The sequence below is a fragment of the Epinephelus fuscoguttatus genome, linkage group LG11, assembly GCF_011397635.1.
Source record: "Epinephelus fuscoguttatus linkage group LG11, E.fuscoguttatus.final_Chr_v1".
Lineage (NCBI taxonomy): Eukaryota > Metazoa > Chordata > Actinopteri > Perciformes > Serranidae > Epinephelus > Epinephelus fuscoguttatus.
The window spans coordinates 31,313,174-31,336,190 of NC_064762.1; the positions used below are offsets into that span (position 1 = coordinate 31,313,174).

General features: G+C 40.1%; 1 protein-coding gene across 1 annotated transcript in view; it reads left to right on the forward strand.

The window, feature by feature from the left end:
- cnksr3 (cnksr family member 3) overlaps positions 1-23,017 on the forward strand; it is a 52,230-nt gene that overhangs the window by 23,712 nt on the left and 5,501 nt on the right. Inside the window, exons 3-17 of the mRNA XM_049590991.1 lie at positions 362-564; positions 2,785-2,872; positions 5,844-5,885; positions 8,390-8,509; positions 8,828-8,887; positions 9,004-9,072; positions 9,551-9,700; positions 11,089-11,219; positions 11,365-11,546; positions 12,506-12,586; positions 13,090-13,391; positions 17,762-18,007; positions 18,401-18,580; positions 21,906-21,979; positions 22,382-22,453. Coding sequence (XP_049446948.1) covers positions 362-564; positions 2,785-2,872; positions 5,844-5,885; positions 8,390-8,509; positions 8,828-8,887; positions 9,004-9,072; positions 9,551-9,700; positions 11,089-11,219; positions 11,365-11,546; positions 12,506-12,586; positions 13,090-13,391; positions 17,762-18,007; positions 18,401-18,580; positions 21,906-21,979; positions 22,382-22,453 — 2,000 coding nt within the window. The remainder of the gene's footprint in view (positions 1-361; positions 565-2,784; positions 2,873-5,843; positions 5,886-8,389; positions 8,510-8,827; positions 8,888-9,003; positions 9,073-9,550; positions 9,701-11,088; positions 11,220-11,364; positions 11,547-12,505; positions 12,587-13,089; positions 13,392-17,761; positions 18,008-18,400; positions 18,581-21,905; positions 21,980-22,381; positions 22,454-23,017) is intronic.

The following is a 23,017-nucleotide window of genomic DNA, read 5'->3' on the forward strand; positions in this document are numbered from 1 at the left end:
CAGATCATCGCCATGGTGACTGGTTTGTAGGAATGTGCGTGTGTGTTTTGGTTTTGGGGGATGGGGTGTTGTTGGTCAGGCGTCATGAGAATGTCCTGATCAGCAACATCCCTGTGTGTGATCTATTTAAACGTTCTAAAACCAATCAAATCTTTACTTAAGTAGCACTTTAAAATCAATTGTAGAGATTACTCAAAGCCAGGGAAGCCTGTAGGCCTAATGTTCTCCCTCTTAATTAATAATTGTGCCCACTGCAGCTTTAGCACATAAGATTCTTATGTATTGATAATGCGATTGTTATTTTTAAAATGTATAATTGTTGTATTTAAAACATGTTCATTTTTTTTTAAAATTTGGACAGAACTACGGTGTGGAAAAGGACAACCTGAAGACTCTGGTGGGGAAGATGAGAGCAGCGCACCACAACCTGAACAGCGCAGTGTCGCAGCGCAGGAAGAACCCCGCCTACCACAGCAAAATCTCTCATCAGCCCTCCAATGAGTTCCTGACTGCCGTGGTTGAGCTAATTGGAGCTGCCAAGAGCCTGCTGGCCTGGCTGGACAGGTAGACACAAACAGTCTACTGAGAGTTTGGAACAATTGATGTAGAGTTTACACTAGACTTGTGTCATCTGAATGGCCTGGGAGAGCTCTCTGATTCTCTAGGGGTGTAAGAGAAACAACAAAAGACTGTCAAAATGCACCATCCTATAACTTTCACTCTTACACACATAGTGGCTGTACGAGTGCTGGTCCTTGGTAACGTGTGTTGTCTGTCAGCTGTCAGCGCGTCTCTCTCAGTCTGCTGTTTGACTCCTTCAGGTTTTTCTTAGCTTGTATGAGCTTGAAGAACATTCCTGCTCTCTGTAGCTGCTAAACACAAACACTGACAAGTTTCTGCACTGACGCTCATAACACACCTGACACCTGTCGTGTGTCAAATCTCGCACACTCAAACACCTTCAGTGTTTCAAGTTCGATGCATTTTATTAAATCTGAATGTAGGGTGAAATCCAGATCATTGAAATCTAATTAGGTTCAGATTTCTACATTTGTAAGTATTAAACAAGAACTTAAAGGTTCAGTCAAGATGTTGAATCACCTTTTGGTGGCTACGAAGGCACGGAGTCCAATCATACACCTTTTTTCCAACAACATGGAACCGGTTCTGTTCTGGTTCCTGCACCAAATTTTGAACCATTTGGAGCAGCATGGACAAAAAAATAAATCAGTTGTCCTTGATGACATCAGTAGGCGTGTCATTTTCTACAGGTTGGAAAGAGAGGATGGAATCTTGCAGATACTAGTGTTCCACGTCTTCTTATCACTAGTTGTTGTTTGTTTTCTGGATAAAAACAAATATCTGTAATAACAGTACAAAAGTTTGCAGCTTGCCAATGTGATCTGCCATCTTGCTACAACTGTTTATATACGTCTGTGTTTTATTGTGGTTCTGCTCAAACTGGTGTAAATGTGGGCCAGTTCGCTAGATATCACCAAGGTTCCAAAAATCTTGAACAGAGTCAGTTCAAGAACCAGAGATAATTTGGTGAGAAAGGGGTATTGATGCTCACAACCTGTAGCTGCAATGTGAAAATGAGATAAGTAGCAGAATTGAAACGAAAATTGAAATGAAATGTTGATTAAATGTATCTTGCCATCTGGCTTGTATGACATCCCATATCAGAACTAAATAAATAAGTTAAGTTTAAAATATGGTTATAATGTGTTTAAAGGTTTATAAAGGAGATTCTGACTCCTGAAACTGAGTTTTACTGTCCACTGTAATTTAGTGGTGTAGAAGTAAGAAGTAGCATAATCAAAAACTTACCTAACAGATTTAAGTACAGTACTTGAGTACATTTACTTAGTTGCATTCCACCATTGTGTCTGCATACTTCTTGCTTTGACAAATGACCTTTGGTTGTGAACAAACACCAGCCTGCAGAGAGAACATTAATCACACAACCAAGTTTCATTTCAATTTGTTGGCAAGTTATTATTGGAGTTACCGTTAATTAGCAACAGCTGGTAAAACCTGCTGATGGTCATGTATGTCATTTCAACTAGGGCTGCAAATAACAATTATTCTTGATTATTCAGGTAGTTGTTTAGTCTAAAAAAATGTGAGGAAAATGGTAAAAAAAAAAAGAAAAGAAAAGTCAATCAGTGTTTCCTAAAGCCCAAGATGACATCCTCAAATATCTTGTTTTGTCCATAGCCTTAAATTATTCAGTTACTGTCATATAGGAGTAAAGAAAGCTGAATATATTCACATTTAAGAAAGTTAAGACTCTTTTTCCCTGGCTGAAGAATGAGGAGAGTGACACCCTGGTGGCTTGGGGCTTAAGACACTGATGATGAACCACAGTGTCACCAGTTTAAATCCAGCTACTGCCTAATAAAGACATAAATTGTCCAAATGATTATTCAGTAAGACATAGCGAGGAGAATTTGAGTCTTTACCATCCACTGTTTCACCTTCAGGACATCTGCTCTTTTGTATAACTTAAATACAGAGCGCCTATGAAACACTGCATGAGTGTGAACCTATAATATGTGTATCAATAGATCAGACCCTTATCTTTTTAGTCATCATGGTCATGTTCAAAAATAATGTCCAGTCTTAAAAAAAAAACTTAGACACAATGCCTGGGTGTTTGTCAGCCCAAACAGAACCTATGATCAGAGCTCAACTCTACAGACTCCTGACAGTAACAGCATAGGGTTATGGTTTTTATACAGGTCACTTCACCGTAACCAAACCAATGTTGTCTCTCTCCAGGACTCCTCTGACGAGCGCCAACGACTTCACCTCTACCAAAAGCAGAATCATCCAGCTGTGTCTGGAGCTCACCTCCACTGTCCAGAAGGTCAGTGAGGCTCAAACATCCCTCTGCTTATTTTCAGACTAAACATTCATCTCTGAATCTGATGCTGAAAAGCCTCAGATGTTTTCTGTGTGAAGCCTCTTTTGATAAAGGGACAGCAGAAACAGAAAGAAGGCCATGACTTCTCATGTTGTGACCCCCGGGCCTGTTTATTTTCAGGCTTTGATGACGATGATGATGAGCCAGATATCCTCTGTTTACATGTTCAAAGTCTGTTTGATGGCGACTCCCTTGCAGATATCAGTGTTACCAAAACAAGCCGGAACAAGAGAGAGTCTTTACATTTTATCTTGATAATTTTTTGATCAGCATAATTTTTGATTTATCACCAGCATCTTCTTTTAAATATTTAAAGGAGCGCTAACCAATTTTTCCATCTATTGATCAATGAAAATATTAAATCGCTTTGTCGCTTAATAATAATGGCACATAGTAGCTACTTTAACTTGTGGTTACATTGGCTAAACATGGCAGTAAACACGCAGCCTTTACGAGATGTTCGTTGTGTTTAACTTTACAAGTCATTTAGTGGGGAGGTGTGATTATTCTACTTGGTGTAAAATACTGTCTCCACTTTTTATGAAACAACCCAAACAAACCCCGTAAAAATAAGACCGATGATTCCAACAGAAACAAAAGAAAAAGCCCAAGTGAAATTTATTAAAGACAGTTTTCAGGACAGTTGCAGTTGGACATTTTTTACAGCGTGTCACCTCCCTGCATGCGATTGCAGAGTTTTGTTCAGCGCTGCTGAGGCGTCACCCCGCCGCGCTGTCATGCAATCATCCTGTCAGCCCGTTTACAGGGAGCTGTTATTTCACCGACCGCAGGAGGAATCCTCTCAGTGTCTCTGGGAGGCGTTCGCGGTCCCTCCCTCTGGTTTCACTCTCATGTAGGCTGTCATTTCTCAAATATTTGTTTTCCCGCTGATTCTAGTCTTTTTTTTTCTTTCTCTCTGTTTACCCACACTCAGTTATCCACACAAGCAGACTTCTGAGAAGGAAAGCTGTCTCATTTGATATAATGGGAAATTCTACCTCTTCTGTATCAAGCAAAACATTTATTTTTCATACAGTTTTTTTTCCAGGTGTCTGTATATTAAATGTGATGTAGTACACATCTGCAGTACAAAAAAGCAAAACCAAAAGTGTGTCTCTGAATAATTTCAGACTACATTATTCCTTTTAAATTCCCCTTAAAATATCTTCATAATTAGATAAAACTGTTTCCCAGTCAGTCTCCATTCTGAATGTCCCTTGTTTTCCACTAAAGCTAGAGTATGTAACACTTTAAAAACCTGCACCCAGTTTGTGCCTCTCACGTAAGCTGTCATCATGACATTTAAGTCACGTTGCATCAAAGATAAATCCTTGGCGATCTTTCAAGAATTGGCTAAATGTCTACATTTTGGAGGCATTTCCAGAACCATCTGGATTGTAAAACAGTCAAGGGTCTCTGCACAGATTTTACTCATGGAGTACAGTTTAGTTGTCACGTAGAGTTATGCTTTAGTTTGTGACAACAGTTGTATAATGTCTCCCATGACTCTGAAGGAGCTTCCAGAAGTTTTTTTTTTCTTTTAGGGAAGACCTATGCCACTTCTGCCTACCGTCTTTTTTGGAGTACCAACATGGGAAAAAAATATTTTCCATCATGCAGCTAATGAATTCATTATTTTCTTCAGATAGTAAGAAGGGCCTTTGAGGTAAAAGCTTCAAAACAGCAAGACGTTTTGTAAAAGTGGAGATGAAACACTAAACAGTAGGACTGCGGTTTGTTTGACTGCATTTTCATATCTTGCCTAGGGTAAAATTCAAACTTGATATCCACTAAGATTTTGCCAGAAACTACACTGTATTTCACCATTTTGCCCGTTTCACCAGCAGGGCACAGCCATCTTACAACAAGCTAGCTGGTAACGTCATTGGGATAGTTGTTTACTGTGAACACTGACTAAAATACTGTACTTAAGACTACTTTAACTAGTGTTGATACAGTGGAGTTGGAGTTTTGATGAGATACAACTTACCAGTGACAGTGTTAAAAACTAATTGTCAATGCATATTAACCCAGTAAGTTTAAAAGGCTGAGTTATAGTAGTTCATAAGAGTGTGAGCATAAACACAAGGAGGCTGTAATGGCGGACTTGTGAGTGGTGACGAGAAACTAGTGACTACACAACAACATTCATGGTCTCATTTATCCATTTGTGAGCAACTGCCTTTTATAAGACACATAAAGGCTTCCGAATTTATGAGTGGGGTATTTACTGACCTATTTTATGTCATAGAATAAAAACTGAAAGTTACTTATAAGACCAAAAAAATTCCAGTGACTCCGAGACAGGGGAAGCAGAAGTGCAAAAATGCCAGCTCCTCTCTGGGGTTATTCTACTTCTTCATTCCTGCAGCACTCTGTTGTCTAAATGTTGTACACTGCCAAGTATAAAAGTCCGATGGAGAATACCAAATTCCCTTAAGTTTGACTTCACGTTTCTGATGTTGACTCAAATCCAAAGTAAACCTCCATTAGTTTGAATAACATTTGTCTGCGCAGCTTCTGTTTGAAGTGAGGAAACCAGTTAAGAGTCTGTGGAGTCAAACAGTTTAATCAAATGGCTTTCTTGAATTATTTGCTGTGCTCAGAGTTTTACCTGTTTCTTTGTCTTGTCCTAACCCTCTTCAAAATAAAAGCACAAAATCAGAGGTACGCTTTAGTAACAAAACACAGCATATTATTTATTTTACGATATAGACGGCTGTTTTTCCAATAATCTTTTATCCTACATCTAAACTAGTGTTTTAAAGTAGGAGTACCCCTACTACAGAAGCATAAGTTCTCACTTGTCTTGATTAGAAATGCAGATGTTTGGATTTTTATTTAGGATTCACATGTTAGGGGGTTTTTTTGCAGTGACTTCCATCAGTCAGACTGTCTGTCTCTTTAATTGCAGGACTGCACTGTTTATGAGATAGAGGAGAAGATTCTGGAAGTGGTGAGTACTACTTCTCCTTTTTTCTCTGGTATGGATGTTTGGAGATGCTAATCGGAAACACACACACACACACACACACACACACACACACACACACACTCTCATTTCCTTTTCCTGTCTGTACTGAGTGTCCTGTGGTGTTCAGTTTGTGTGTGTGTGTGTGTGTGTGTGTGTGTGTGTGTGTGTGTGTTCATGTGAATTTGCAGATTTATTTATTCAGCTCAGGATCCACTTCCTGTCTTAGATAAGACTTCCTGTTGGTCGTCCTGTTGTTCTCAGAATACTGAATCAGCCGATGTTAGATCACTTTCCCTCCCGACCACCTTCTAATGTGAACTCATGACCTCTGACTCCCCTCTAGTGAGACCTCAAGGCTAACTTTAGTTGCATAAATCAACACTGGTACCACTGAAACTACACCCTGGTCTAGAAAAAATGCCGTCCTTGTGAGTATTCTGCAGCAGCGTAGAACCCCCCATGATGCCATAGACTGCTATATAGACAATGAATAGGAGCCTGATTTCGTGGACCCACAGAATGTACCTATATAGTCCAAATCACAATGTCTATTTACAGTAACTTCTGGGGTTGAAAATCACTGCGTCACATACATAAAATGAAATGGTGCTGAGCAAAAGCTGCCTCTGTTAGTTTTTAGCCACCTAAAAATGGCCCACCAAAAACAAATAATATTTAGTGTGTAAGGTAAAGCAAGTCAAATATTCAACATAAGCATACACTTAAACTGATTTTAATTTAGTTTTAGGTGGCTGAAATACATTTTACTGTGGCCCTGTCTACAGCAGTACATGTTCACCATCCCTGCCAGTAGATTTTGGGTCCTCAAAGATGATAGCAAAGCAACATCAGATAGGCTGGACAACTGTGCTTAACTATATGTCTGTAAATGTTACAGTTATGGCTGAAAATGACAACAAAAGTCATTAAGCTTGCAGATTGTACGCATCTCTGCAGCTGTAATCAACTGCCAGTTATCTACCTTTAGGCTGTTGTTGTTATATGGGATGTCGCAGTGATTCAGTCTAGACTCAGAACAGTCCCTTGGGTGCTGTCAGTGTTATCTGTAACATCTTTCCCAATTCATTGCCTATGGAGCGGCACCAGACTTTAAACCCTATGACATCACAAATCTGAGTTTTAGGATGCTAGTTTTTGGATTTGGGAGAAATTTGTCATGTTGATAAATATTTTTGGACTTTCTTGAAACATAGAAATGTATGAATTTTGAAAATGGCCGTACTTTCCCTTTAAGTTAAAGATCTGAGTACTTATTCCAACATTGGATATGCACCATTTTTGATTTCTGTGTATTGCTTTTCTTCTTATCCTGATTTTTATATTATTTGTCACTAAAAACTAGCATTGTAGGTCTGTTTGAGGAGCTTAAGTTGTGACACATGTTGAGGTGTTTCAGTTACGCTTTGGTTCAGTTTGTTTGTCCAGGTGACAAAAGGGGAAACACTGCAAAGATAGATAAAGGAGCAGGAGCCCTGAGAACAAATCCCCCCTCCACACACACACACACACACACACACACACACTGTGTGGTTTCAAGGTTTGAATCCATTTACAGTCAGTAATTAAACTGTTCTCCACCCCAGAGGCAAGCATGAAATTTATAAACAAGCAATGAAAATCCCCCAAATTTTCAAATGAAAAGAAAAAGAAAGAATGAATTCTCTTGAGGAGTGTGTTTTTCTGGTTTTCTTGTAATTTCCTGTTGGTTTATGTTTTCCTGATCACCTCCCTGCTTCCCATGAGACCGCAGCTCCCCCCCTGCCCTGCTGTGCTTCAGGGCTCAGTGTCTCCTCAGTGTGATGATAATACAAGGCTGTGTTCAGTTTGTGTAGGCCTCAGGCTCCAGGAAGATCCTCTTGTCTGTTGTTCAACAACAAAACCAAAAAAATACAGTTAGGCAACATTTAGAGCTTTAAGTGATGCTGCCCTGGTCTCGCAGGGGTTTGTTCATCTATTTTTTTTCTTTTCCCTTTGTACAGAGAGTTCAGAGGTCAGGGACAGACCACTTTAGTGCCACAGCAGGTAGTGACTCAGCATTCTAATCTCAGCAGAACGGACACTCGTCATGGGAGGTAGAAACTGGCATGAGACCACTGTGCCGCCAGTGACTTCCTCCTTTTATATAAATTCAAATGCAAAACTCTTTTGAAGATTTATTTATAAGTTTAAAATTAAACTGACTTTTGAAAAGGTGTTTGATGGCTCCCTGAGGCTGTGAAACTCACTCAGTGTACAAATGAGTGTGAAGAGTGTCAGTACAAATAGGAGTCTCCTTGGTGTGTTTTATTCAAGTAAGTAGTTTGTCAGTTTTAGTTATAAAGTGTTTTACAAGAGTTACAAGGTGCTATACAGTAAAACACAAATAGAAACGCTCTGTACTTGCAGCTCTAAGTTCATGTGTGCATATGTGACATTGTTATTTTGGGGATTAAACAGTTGTTTTCATGTTGTCATGTGTGTTCCAGTCCCGAGCCCTGAACGGCGTATGCGAGAAGACAGTCCAGGCGACCTCTGACCCCTCAAAGAGTGAGATGTCCTGCCTGGAGGAGGTGCACATCACCAACGTCAAGCCTGGGGAGGGACTGGTGAGACTGCAGGACGTACATCATCATTTACATTCAGACCATATCAGCGAGACATCACTGTCAGATAAGTGCCGAGCACTGTAAAAAGAATACCCACAAACTAACCCGACTTCCCCTGGGAAATGCTAACAGGTATTTTAGTGCTTCACCATGAACCACAATCGGCACCGAGTCCAAAACAGAAACAGATGTAGGTCCAAAAAGAAAAACCACCGCTGCAGTGAGGAATTATGAAGAAACCACGTGGGGTTATTTATAGAGAAGATTCATATATGAATTCTCAAAGACTGACTTCTTTACGTGTTTTTAATCTCCCAGGGTATTTACATCAAATCCACCTACGATGGGCTTCACGTCATCACGGGAACAACAGAGAATGTGAGTGTGCTGCTGGTTCTTTATCATAACGGGTGCTTTCTGGAGTTGGATGGAGAAAAGACATTTATACAGTTTAACTTCTAATGTCAGTAAAACACTGTGATTCTGCTTTTCAGTCTCCTGCAGACAAAACCCAAAGGATTCACGCTGGAGATGAAGTCATTCAGGTCAACAAACAGACAGTGGTAAGTCAAAAGTCCAGTCTTTAAAGATGGGGTAGGACATTTTGGGAAGTCATGCTTATCTGCTTTTTTGCCGAATGTCAGATGAAAAGATTGATACCACTTTCACTTGTCCATACAGAAAGTATGACGCTTATACACATGAAGCTATGATAATCTGAAAAGTTCAACAGTGATAAAGGTCAAAGTCAGTTCTGAGAGACTTAAAATTAAACAAAGGCCACAAACAAAGCACTGTGTACTCTTGAAGCAAACTCAAGAAACTGCAAGAAATTTTCCAAAATGTTGAAGTGTTCTTTAAATTAATGTTGTGTTTTTTTTGCTTTTTGATCAATAAGCATCTTTTGACCACACTGTATGACAACAAGTACATTTTTAGTAAAGAAATCTATTACATTTTAAAGTCTTAATTCCTGCCAGCGCCCTCTACAGGCGCCAGTGTTCACTACTGCTCAAGAGTTGTGGTCTGTGATTGGTCCAGGTGGGCTGGCAGTTGAAGCACCTGGTGGAGAAGCTGAGGGCGGAGTCAGGAGGCGTTGCGCTGATGTTGAAGAAGAGGCCGTCTGGAATGTGCGGCGGCTTCGCACCCGCTCCGCTGAAAAACCTGCGCTGGAGGCCGCCGCTTGTACAGGTGAACTGCCCCGACTACAGATGTAAACATCCACCCTGCTGAAGTGCCACTGAAATCCTGCTGTTGGCTTCCTCTTTTATTTCCTACTCTTTTTAATCAGCATTCTTATTTCTGTCTTTTTGTCTGTCTTCTTTTCTCTCTGTTTTTCTTTCTGTGTGTGATGTTTAGCCTGTTGTGGAGTTTTAGGTTTAAAATCTACTCCAGCCTGTCACTGATGTAAGCACTGAACCTGCAGCAGCTGTTGGCTGGTTCACTGTATGAAAGTGAAGCAGATTGTTTCAGTAACCCTTCCTCCGGGTAAATAAAGCACCCTCTGGGGTATTCTCCTCCTGTCATCGTAGCTTTAGGTTCTGTTTTTTAGCAGCCAGTAAACACAGCAGCCACCCAGTCTGCTCCTCCGCTGTGGTGTGTGGGAACAATGGATCCCTTCTTCCCTTTTCCTGTTAAAAAAAAAAAAAAAAAAAAGGATAGGAAACACTCGAAACATTGGGCTACGTTGATGTCAGACATCTTTGGAAGGTGACTCATTCTTTACTCCACAATGTGAAGATTCAACGGCCTTTAGGGTTTTGTGTTGACAGAGGTCCAGGATGTGTGTGTTTAGGAAAGATAGGAGTCTTAAATGCCGCTTAGCAGCCCGGTTCAACCGCTAATGTAGGCTATCAAAACAGATCTGATGTCAGCCAGCCTTTACCTCACCATCACTCCTACCGTTATGTTCAAAGGTCACCTTGAATCAACGCTTACATCTCCTCTCCTTGTACTCGGCTCGGTCATCACCTTCTCGTGTGAAGTTGACTGTCAGTTAATTTAAGATTTAATGTTTTTCGAATCTATAGTTCAGTTTCTTTGAAGGCTCAATAATTTCCTAAAACAGCTGGTCACTGTTGTTGGGGACTATTTTGAGCGGTAGATCAATCCACATTTGCAGCTCTAGTAAGTATTTGGGGCAGCAGGACGATGTGTGTATGCAGTGTGTTTGTGTTAATGGTAATAAGAATAGATCTTTAATGAGCAGAGGAACATGTTTGCAGCTGCATCTTAAACTCCCTTGGATGTGTTTTTGAAGCACAGACGAAGCAGAAAAGGAGCTGAGTGAAGTTCCTGTGTTTATGGAGGAACCGAAGCTTTGGAGGCGAGGAAGGAAACAGAAGAGCTTTGTCTGCTATTTCTCGTCTCAAGCTGGAACGTCTTAGTGTTGTTTTATGATAAACACCATTAAAGGAATCATTACCTCCTCTGCAGTGTGACAGAAACTGTGCTCAACACTCTTCAGACCACAGAAACACTGATTAGAAATAGATACAGCAGGGAAACGTGTGGAACAATGCTTGTATTTCCATAATTAAAGTTATACTCAGTGCTTCTACTTCTCTTGTTGTGTCCAGACGTCTCAGGGAGCTCCGGGTCTCTACAGATCTCGACAGCCAGAAACCTCAGACGCTGCTGGGAAGAGAGGGAAAACAACCATATTGGATTTGTACGTCCCTCCTCCCCCTGCAGCACCTTACATACCACTGTGAGTGTCACACTGATTCATCAGGTCACTGATTACAGTATCACAGTCCTGGTGATGAAATACAACCAGTGATTCTTATTGGGGTGGAGAAGATGTGTTGCAGTGAGTTTTAATCCTTTCTGTCCTGTTTTGCCCCTCTGTGTAGAGACGGGAACACCAACGTGTCTCCAGGTGTGAAAATGAGGCCAAGGTCTCCAAATTCATGTCTGGACGTGGATGCACGGCGACGCTTCACTGTTACAGACGACTACAGGACTCCTGTCAGCCCCCCACGTGAAGTCAACCAACCAAACCCTGTGTGCCTTCGACAGCGCTCGTCCACACGCTGTAAGCACACAGACACATGCACACTTCTGTACTTACAAGGACCCTCATTAGCATAACGTTGCTGTCCGATGAAAAACACGTATCTCCACTTTTGACGATTTTGACTTTCTACGCACTTTGATTAGCATAACGTCGCTGTCCGATGAAAAACATGTATCTCCATTTTTTACGATTTTGACTTTCTACACTCTTCTGACACTCAATGGAGATACTTGTGGAATAGATGATGTAATAAAACGTCTTTCCATTGGTCATTTGGATACCCAACGCTAACGGTTGCAAGGGAATATTATGGACACTCCATGCACTGTAGAAAGTCAAAATCGTCATAAGTGGAGATACGTGTTTTTCATCGGACAGCGATGATAAAATATTCTCAGAAAAAAGTTTTAACTCTTTAGCAGCCCTTACAAAGAAGTGAGGATGTGATCGAGTCTTGTCTGATTAATATGATGCATTTATACTGCTGTAGAATTAAGGCCTTTACAAACTGAGTCCATTTTTTTCGTCTGAAATTGTCAGACGTCACGTTCTGTCAATCATGTTTGTACTCTGAGTCCAAAACCTTTCGTTTGTCATCAAAACAGAACAGGTTAAATTTTCTGCATTTTTCACATCCATCGGAGCCTTTAAAGACCAAGAATCAGTGAAGAAAATATGGTGGTGGGACACAGTCTTGACGAGACAAAGAAACGGGGTGCACAGAAAGAAATGTGTATTTTCCATTATATTGAAGTATTTCTTTAAATTGAAGCATTAAAATAATCAGATGTAAAGTCTTAATCACTACGAACTGACGGTATTTGACAGACAAGATTAAAAGATCAGACTTTGTTGTTCCCTGCAGCTACTGTTCAGATTAATGGAGGCAGATATGATGCTTCATGAGTTAGAAAATAAAGATAAAGTTGCTTTTATCAATATGTGTTTAACTTTTGTTGTGTATTTGCTGTTTGCAGGTAAACCTCGACCTGTCTCCATGCCAGTGGAGTCGTTTTCAGCCGACCCATTCTCCAGACCCGGGGCTCAGGGAAGGAAAGGTGAGCTCCACCTGTCGCCTGTAATCTAACCGTTATCAGTAATGTGTCGCCTGTCTGCCTCATTAACAGCCGGGGACAAACTGCGGCAGGACGGGCTGCGTGCTTTGAATTTTTACCTTGTGGATTATTAACCAAGAGAGCCGCAGCTGCATCGACACAGTTCAGCAGCACTTCACCTTCAGAAACCAACTGTGTGCGTCTGAACGTGTGTGTGTTGGCAGTTTGTCCAAGATAGCAGGCTGTTAATGGAAGTCAGAGCAGTTAAACAAAGACACATTAGAGGTGGAACGTTTTCCACTGAGACTAACAATAGCATTAACTCACCTGCCGTCAGCTGTGTCGTGTTTCGTGTTGAGTCATTTACATGTGACTTCACCTTTATAACAGTCATCCCGAAATGTTCTCAATGTTCTGTAGAATAGTTAAAACCAGTAGAGCAGCAGATAAAAGAAAAAGGACAGAGGCATTATTCGCTTATTGCTCCCGTCTGGTTTCCTCAACAGGGCAGGACATCCTGCACAGATATCTGAGTAACGAGGGAATCAGCACCATCACAGAGGAGGAGCCATGTTACCCTCTGCCGTACCGAGGACACCCGTCTGTCCGAGGAGTCGACCACATCAGAGGCAGCCAGTGCTTCATCAACGCCAACCTGCACAACAGCGCCACCATTCCTTACCAGGAAGCAGCGTCCAAGAAGTCTGCTGCCTCCACCTCTGCTGCTGTCTCCCCTCCTATGGCTGTAACAAAACAGTCGACATCGCTGCTCGGAGGCTGGCTGGCTCGTCTCAGGCTGCTCAGCCACTGACGGGGTCAAAGACTCACTCAAATGATTCTCATCTGGCTCCTACAGGAGGTCATGTCCTCTCAGTCTGATCCTTAGAATGTCTACAAACTTATAAATGTCTGTAAGTTTAAGGCATTCAGCAAGTAATTGTAACAGCGAAATTTAACAGGTATGAACCAAAGATTTTATGGTGGAGAAGGTCTACAAAGTCAATGCCAGATCAAAGAAGAAAAACACAACATTGCAACAGCTATGTGCATGTTGATGCTTGTCAGTTCAATTTTCCATTTAAATCACTTAAAATAAAAAAAAATTCTGTTTGTGAACCAGTTCAGGTCAACTGGAATCCAGTTCAGGACGTGATGGGTGGTTTGGTAGATACCAGTGTTGAGTTTGACTGCTTCAGTTCACCTGGTCCGGCCGCAGACTGAATGAAAACATGGACGTAGAGTCTGTGACATCAGTCACAGTACTCAGAAAAGACATTTCAAAGCCTGCCTTCATCAGTGTCAGTTAATCAGAGCTGGAAAGTCCACCTTTTCAAAGAGGAGCGAAGCAACCACCATGGCTCAGTGTGATACATCAAGACTTGAACTCATCTGAAATAAACCTCTCTAAAAGCCTTAAAGACACTTCAGAAGAAGCTAATTTAGCTGCTGAAACCTCAACATCTTGTACATCTGGAAAATGTGGACATTTTCTTTGTGTCAATACAGCTGATAAAAAGCATGTAGAGGACTCAACAGTAGTTACGTATTTCATATTGGCTACAAAGAAGTATTAAAATATCTACACCAGTTCTGAATTTAAACCAGGTTGTAATGTATGTGAAAACTGGGAATCAGTTAATGAATATACTGTTCAATGTGGCTTTTCAAACTTTGAAAGCGACCTTTCAGTACTAAAGTTTGGACCTACTGAGCTTTCCATACAGGATGTCAAAAACAAGCAAGCAAAACATTTGGCTTGTGCATTGAAACAGAAAATAGTTACTTTTTTGTTTTGTTTTGGGTCTTTTAACCCCTCGGAAGAATACCTCATAATTTCTGACTATGGCAGCCTTAATCTGCTGAAAATAAAGCTGGTTTTTGTTTTCAACAGATTTTGGATCCTTATCATTCCTCAAGTTTATACCACAATGTTCAATAATCAGAAGTAGAATCAGTAATATCTAAATGATTCCAAAAATGTTTAGATTCAGGGTCGTAACATTCACTTGAAAAGCTCAGATTCAAAGACCAAATAATCACACTTAAGCAAATTTCAAGTTTAAAAAGGGTGAAGCATTTCTAAACATCAGAGCTGCTGCATCTTGTCTTTTCCTCTTAATCTCAGGAGCCGAACAGTGCCTCTCCTATCTGGACTTTCACTGTGGTTTGTCTGTAAATATGTTTCTTAGATTGTTTCTATTTTTTTTCGCTGCAAAGATGTGCTTTTCAGTTTATCAGAAAGTTAAAAGAAATACAAGAGCACAACATCTTAACTAAATATTTCTGAAGCTTCACGAAAGTCTTGTTACATCAGTAATAACACTGTAAACTTGTTTTTAGGAGAGACAGTTAAACAGTAGTTTAAAAATACAGTAACAAAATGCTTGAACAGGCAAAGGGAACATGGTAATAACATTAATAAAATGTAAATGAACACAAAGTTTACCAACTGAGTTTATTCATTAATTTTAAGACTGCTGTCCTTAAGTTATTGTCACTAATCAACTAAATTATGTCTTCCTGTAACAATTCATAATGTAAAACATTTTAATTCTGTGTCAAATTGTTTTAATAGACTCAAACTGAAGAAAACATGAACCCCCACAGCAGCTGGTGAAGTTAACAGTCCACGCTAAAGAGAAAATGTTCTCAAATTTTGCTTATACTTTGATTTAAGAGTGAAATTTAAGTGTTAAATTCTAAAACATCATGTTGTCCTTTAGAGATTTTACCTTTAATTTGTCAGCTTAAGTCTAAATGTCTAAAACTTACACTTGAGTTTGTCCTGAAAACTGCTGCTGCTGTCATTTGACTTGCAAATACTTTGCAATTCTGTTCAAAGCTGCTTAAACTTTCAGGTAAAACTAACTGATCCTCAGTATTTAAGGTGCGGCTTACTGCTCTCCAAAGAAACTTCAGTGGTTCCTCTGAAGGTTCTCTGAGGAACTCCTTAGTGTTTGATATTTCTTCACATACCATTATGAAAACCTTACTGGAGTTCTTCAGGGAACCATTTTGGATCCTCTGATGTTTACAATATGAGGAGCTCCTTACATTTCCTCAAAGATCTTTCTTTTTTGTAATGAGTGTTTCTGATTCATGTTAGGTGCCTTTATACTAACAATACATTATGCAAAAGATATGAAAGCTTGTACAAAACATTATCAGAGTGAAATTGAAACTGTAAATAAAATATCACAGAGGCAACTTCTCATGTTCTTTGCTGGATTGAATGTGGAAAAAAGCATTTGCTTAACATTTGAAGAGTTAAGATTTATGGTGTCTGAACATGACATTTCTATTTAAAGTGAGACTATGCAACTTTAAAGAGAAGATAAAAGGAAGATAAAATTCAAAATAGTGTAATTTATAAACAGTAAAGAAAAAAATTAATTAATTGCACTCTGCTAAGGCCTTACTCAGTCCAGTGTGACCGGTGGTGTATGGTGGTAAAGTGTTAGACATTGCAGTATGAATGACCTTACAGAGAAAAATCCATAATGCCCATACCCCGTAGTGACCACAGAGGACGCTGTTCAGCAGAAATAACACAGTCTCACTTTAAGGTGAAAATTTATGGTTATATTGTTCAGGATTCTAAATTTTGCATGATCCAGATTGTGTCATTTTGCCAAACTACATGCATATTATGAATCTTTTTTCTCCTGTCAAGTATTTTGTGAGAGTCACTAATTTTAACTGGTTCCATTCCTCATGTGTAAATCTGATGCCTCTGTGATGCTTTGTAACTTGTGAAAAATATAAAAAATAAAGTGCAATTTATTTTAAAAGGTCTCACATTTCATACAGGTAGAAAAATGATGATCGGCCATAGCAACACAGGAGAAATTCAGTGTTTACAGAAAGACATTTGGCCCTATGACTGATCTGTAAACTATTTATTAGGCAACTTATTTTTTTTGTAGCCTACCTCTTTGCAGAAACAAGATTTAAGTCATTGTCACACAGTTTATCTGAGTAACATACTCACCCAAAATGGTCATGATATGTTTCTACTTTTTGAATTTGGAGCTCTGCAAGTTACTTCCACTTATCCCATCACATCACATGTTTTTACTCAGAATTACTAATGTGCAGTTTTAAGTGTTTTCAGTATGTTTTAATAACATTTTGAGGCCCTCCTGTGACATTAAATGACTGGCTTCACTGTGTTTGGATACATATAAATCAACAATAAGTCAACTGAGTTTTATCTAACAACCCAAAATCTGCTTTGTCTTAAGGTTTACAATTCGTACAACATGTAACAACCTGGACCACTACATCCCCAAATAAACTTAAAGTGTCCATGTTGTGTATAAGATCCATATTACTGAAACAAACCTCAACTGTTTCATCATCATCAAACAAAAAAGCTGAAATTGTACTGATTTGGCTGTAAAGTTCATCTACCATGAATCAACTGTGTTTTGTCCTTCTAAGTCCTTTTTTAAAGTTAAAGTGCCACAGATAGTAACTTAAAACATCCTTTAGAAATCAACTCCTGAAAGTCTAAAGTATTTTAGAATAACAAGGCTGATGGTGCCACCTAGTGGACACTGTCAACTACTGTAAAGTTAAAAAAAACAATTTAAACATAACTTTTGTGAAATAATTTGAATATTTTATTAATCAAACAAACTGATTTGCGTTTGCTAACATAAATTATTGTCCTCAAGGCCTGCAATAAAATTTGAACTTAACAGTGACCCCTTAATAATTGATATATTAGTACATCCTCCCATATAAAGGACACATTTAGCTCCATTAGGGGGGCTGTTTTCAGTCCCTGTCTGTTAATTTGCAGCATATCTGCAAAACTATTAGATTTTAAATGTCATCTGGGGCAAAATGAAACTATTAAGCTAAACTCACTTGTTGCTTTTTGCTGTGTCGCTGGATGTGAGGCATAAAAGATTCACACCATTCAAACATGCATGCAAGAATACTTTTTACTGCATGCTAACTGACTGTAAATCGTATTTTTTGCATAAAGAAATCTTGATTTTAAGTCATTAAAAGACAGATATCTGATGCTGTTGTTTGCTGCAGATAGCCAGAGGTAGCTTGTGTGAGATCAAACAAACAGCCACTGGGGTTAGACACACTGAAACCAAACATCAGACAAAAAAATGTCACAGTCAATGACAGCAGCTGCAGAGATGTTTTATTTCTTAGACGACAAAGGGGAAGTTTCTGTGCAGAGAGTCACAGAAAAACAGAAGAGTGCAGAGGGGTCGTGAAGAACATGTGAAACAGGAAGGATGGCGTGGGTATATACATGTATATGTCTGTGTGAGTGTGATTTTGACTTTGTGGTCTGTTTCTGGGTCGATGTATAAATTCTCACAGGCAGCTTCCTCCCATGTTGAGCATTATTCTGCTACAAAGACGCCTCACTGCTGGACGTCCAGCCTGAAGCAGGTAAGAGGGTTAGGGTTTCTGTGGTGTTTATTCTATGCGAACAAATATCAGACCTCACTTTGATGTAGGTAATGCACTGTGGATCATCCAGAGTAACAGGGACATTGTTTCTGGACACACTAAACCACTAAAAGTATGTTGAATTATTGATTAGCAGTTCCTTTTTGCAATGTGACCATTAATATACAGACAACTATCAAAGGATGACTTTAAAATGTGATGATTCTTAGGCAAGTTCTGGAGTTATGTCTTTTTTTCTCTGATTTTAAACTGAGGTTTGGGTGCTTATTAGCCATGGAATTCAGAAATAATAGTATCTTCAGGGGGTGTAAGTCATACTGACTCTAAAAATGTGTGTTTCATGTATGTGTGCTCATATTTGACTCTGAGAAGACTCCAGGCTCGACTGCAGCCATGAGTCGGCGGCGGGTCTCGGTCAAAGACCTGGGGGTGGTGGACTGTCAGGGCTGGCTTCTCCGAAAGAAGGAGGGCCGCAGCTTCCTGGTAAGCAAATGGAGGAGATACTGGTTCGTCCTGAAGAAGACTTCTCTGTATTGGTATACCGACAAGATGGTAAGTTGTCCAAATAGTAACATGGTAGCTTCAAGTACAGTTTTGAGGTACTTGCACTCCACTTAAATACTTTAATTTCTGCTATGCTATAATTCTACTTCACTACATTTCAGAGGCAAATATTGTACTCCACTACATTCATCTAATAACATAAGTTCCTGAATAAGAATTCTTGTGTAGTTTTTACCTCAGAATGAGCTTTTTATATCTATGTACAGAGCAGGTCCTCTTTCACACAGTCCCCCATGTTGCACCGCCATGTCTCTACAGAAGGAAAGGACAAACCAAACACCGGCTCAAGATAGGGTCATTTGCGTTTTCTAATTTGAGCACTGGCCACTGAAGTTCTCCCACAGGCTGGGCACACAGGAGAGGCCAACTACCCCTCACTGCAATGTGCTGTTCAAGGCGTGGGTGGAGTCAAACATTTAACTCCGCCCATGTTGAGCATGTTTGACTTAGGTTGGAGATATACTTGTTTTTAACAATGTGTTGGTGTACGCATGGTGGCTGCCTCGTGTTGATTGTGCACATCCCCAGGAACTAACCAAATCTGTCCACAAGATGTAATACCCACATGAACGGTCGAGGCAGTGTTGGCAGAACGAGAGACAGAAATCACCATTGTCAAGTTATGGTTTATACGTACCATCTATGATGGTGCTGCTGTCAGTCTTCTTGTGGTGATTCTTGCTGATCTAAGAGTTAACAGTATGGTAACCTCAAGTGTTCATTGTTTACATCATGCAAATCTGTCAGTGCTATATGATCTAAGTTCTCTGGTGTGCCCTCTAGTGGAATCCTCCAAAGTGCGCAGTGCATAGGCAGTAATGTGAATAATTGCATGCACAACACAGCTGGTTGTCAAAGCAAAAGCTTGGTTCAAAACGAAAGTATATCTCCGACCTTACTCATCGACACCACCGGAAGGTGGACGAATACCTCATGAAGTATAAAATTATGAACACTGCAGCCTCGATAAACATATTACACCAGTATATTTGTAATATACTCATAACTTGTTATCATTGGCTGTATGTAAATAAATAAGGATGCAATTGTAAATTGACCTCTTGGTTTCCTGGTGGAAGAGCAGAGCACAGCGTGGGTCAGCGAGAGGATAGAACTAGCTGCTAGAGAACCAGAGGGAGGGCAGGAGGCCGGCGGGGTTTGTGCCCACAGCCCTCTATCAGCTTTCCTCCAGTTACGGTGTCCTCATACCCTTGGATGTGGAGCTGTGGACTTATGTCTGTTTTGTCTGGGATTTTGAAGGGCGGGATTTGGCAAGAAAAGTAGTAATAACGCATAAATTCATCAAATTCAGTGCTCCATTCTGCTATTTTCCAAGCTACTGTAGTCATATAACACAAAGATGGACCGTACTGCACCCCATGGTCCCTCCACCTCACCTCCAGATATGGGACTACTTAGCTGGGAGGAGAGCAGACAGCAGTTTTGGAGATGCGCCTTTAATTAGTGGCTCTAGCAACTCGAATTCAGCCAGCACAAACCTTGACTCCCCACCAGGTCTGCAGGCTTCTGCTGCTGTCATTACACAGGTCAGACCCAGTGCTGCCGCTGGCCACCATAATGCTCTGACCCCTAGTGCTGGGTTAGCAGGTTAGCTCTGGCTGAATTCGAGTTGCCGCAGCAAGTCTGTCTCCGTCTCTCCGGATGCACCGGTCTCATAGGCGGAGAGGAACCACTTGGTAGCCAGTCTCTTAGGCCATGTTTACACGAAAACAATCTGCTGAAAACGGAATCCTTTCTCATTTTCATTTTGAAAAAAGTTCCGCACTCAGACGACAACATTTTGATAACAATTGGTGTGCACACGGATCCCCAAAAATGATCAAAAATGCTGTAGTATACATGCCAGGCCAGTAGTTGGCAGTGTGACTTTGTAATGAAACAACGTGTGCCTGTGCATATGCGCTTCCTTCTACAGAGCGGTGATGTATAAACAAACAAAATGGCAACTGCACGAATGTTTGTCTGGATGGACAATGAGGTGGAGTTGCTACAGTAAATGTACACTTTGCTGGAGAAGCGTTGATACATTAAATAGGATGAGCAGCACAAACAGAGCTCGGGAGTCCGCCATTGTTGTTGTGATGATTGACTTTCTCGCGCATGCCTTGTGACTGAAACCGTAATGCGCATGTGCGAGAAGTCTCCATTTTCAGAGGAACTGCATATTGCAAGTTTACAACATGACAATGGAGACGGTGCTGTTTCCAAAGAATTGCACTCTGGAACCCATTTTTAAAACGTTGCGGTTTCAGGCACCCAAAACGCAGCTGTCGTGTAAACGATCAGCCAAAATGCAACTAAAGTTTTCAGTTGAAATCGTTGTCGTACGATGATAGGGTTAGCAGCTACCTCACTAGCAGCTAAAGCAGTCGGAATCACCAAATTGCTCAAGGTTTGACTCCACCTGCTTTAACAACCACCCCACTGCAGTGAGGGGCTTGGTTGCAATCTGCAACCTCACCACTAGACGTCACTAAATCTTTCACACTAGACCTTTAATAAAACATAAAACTTCATTGATTCCCAGCGGGGAAATTCACAAGCTGCCCAGCTGGCTATTAGGTAATCAAATGAGCTCCACCTTTACCAGCAATTATATAATATATATAACTGATATATATTATTCTGAAATGGGCCATTCTGCAAAATGAGTACATTAATTTTTGTTACTTATTTTGATGCTCTACTATCTACTAAAATTTAGGATTTCAGGACTTTTACTTGTAATATACGAGTGTCCACATACTTGACGTATGCTATGACATATCAAGTAACCTTGTACATGTATACATACATATATATGACAGGACTGGATTCAGGCACTTAGCCTCAGGGTTTTTAAAACCTTTTTTTGGCAATTATTATACTTATTTAACTTTTTTTAATTCTTGTCCAGCATTTAATTGTACTACTGATAACACACTAAAATGTAGTTGTAAGTAGATATAAGGACATTTTTAAGTGTGTATTACTGTAAAGTGTTTGTTAACAATCACAATTTCTCCTGTAAAGACATATTTTAGATTGTTCCAAATGTATTTAACTACATTATCTATTTATACAGCAGCTACCACTTACAGGTGGATCACAGGAAGAGTTACAGCTGTTGACACATGCATGTCTGATTACATCTACATTATGGTGTTTATCATCCACACTTGAAACCAAACACCTAAACATAAGCAGAGACTGAGATCACTGAGAGTCTTCGTAGATCACACAGGAACTTGAGACACAGTACGAGCACATACGGCCTGTTTGCTAACAGTGAGGTGTTACTTTTTCTCTGCAGGCGGAGAAAGCAGAAGGATTCATCAACCTGTCCGGCTTCACCATTGAACAGGCCAAACAGTGCCGGAAGAAACAGTACAAAACTTTTTTATTTTTTTCTCTCTGTGATACAAAACCCACTGAGTGTCTGACTCAGCTGTCTGTGGTCAAACTGTGAGCTGCTGTCGACTCCTTAACACTCTGTTTGTCTAAAGCTGCACCAACACATTTACATATCCAGCTGTAACTTAAATTTAGGTGGTGCTGCAAAGCTAAAACCTTCATGGAGAAAAAAATAGAATGATTCATTTACATTTGAAATAGTTTTGGCCCAAACATTAGAAGAATTAAATGATTCAAACTTCTATTTATTTCCCACAGTGGTGCGTAACAGGAGAGAATACTGTGTGAACCAAATCAGGCTTTCATGACAGGAAGTTACAAACTTGGTAATTGTTTATTTTAATCTTATGCTAACCCTTCAGTGTTGTGTTTCAGTGCCATGACAGCCAGTCATCCACTGGTTGTGACTATTTTCATCGCTGCAGAGAGCTTCACAGACATGAATAAGTGAGTATTCAAATTTTTCTTGTTCTAAGAGACACTGGATTTATTTTTATTTCGTCTTGCAATGCAGAAATAATTCTAACCATGCTAGCAGTGTGTTTGTCCGGCACATTGATCAGGACTGAAATATCTCAACAACTATTGAATGGATTGCCATTAAATGCAATTAAGACATTCATGTTCCCCTGAGGATGAATCGTGATAACCTTGATGATCCTCTGACTTTTCATCGAATGCCATCAACAGATTGAAATTTCATTTCGTCCAGTACTTAAATTTCTGACAAAATACCTGCAAACCTGATGAGAAAACCATCAGTTGTTGAGCTGTTCTTTGCATCTGGTGCTAAACACAGATGGGGCCCACTCACTTGATTGAAGAGCACATTCAAAAAGGGTTTTCAGTTCCTCTCCCACTGACTTTCGTAGGCTCTGAGACAATTTTTGGAAAATGAAACCTCTATGGATTAAAGAAGTGCATGATACAAAAGGTGATAACTGACCTTGGTTGCAGTTGAAAGTGTCCACAGTTTTACTGACGTCTCCTTTATAATGGAGGTCTATGGGT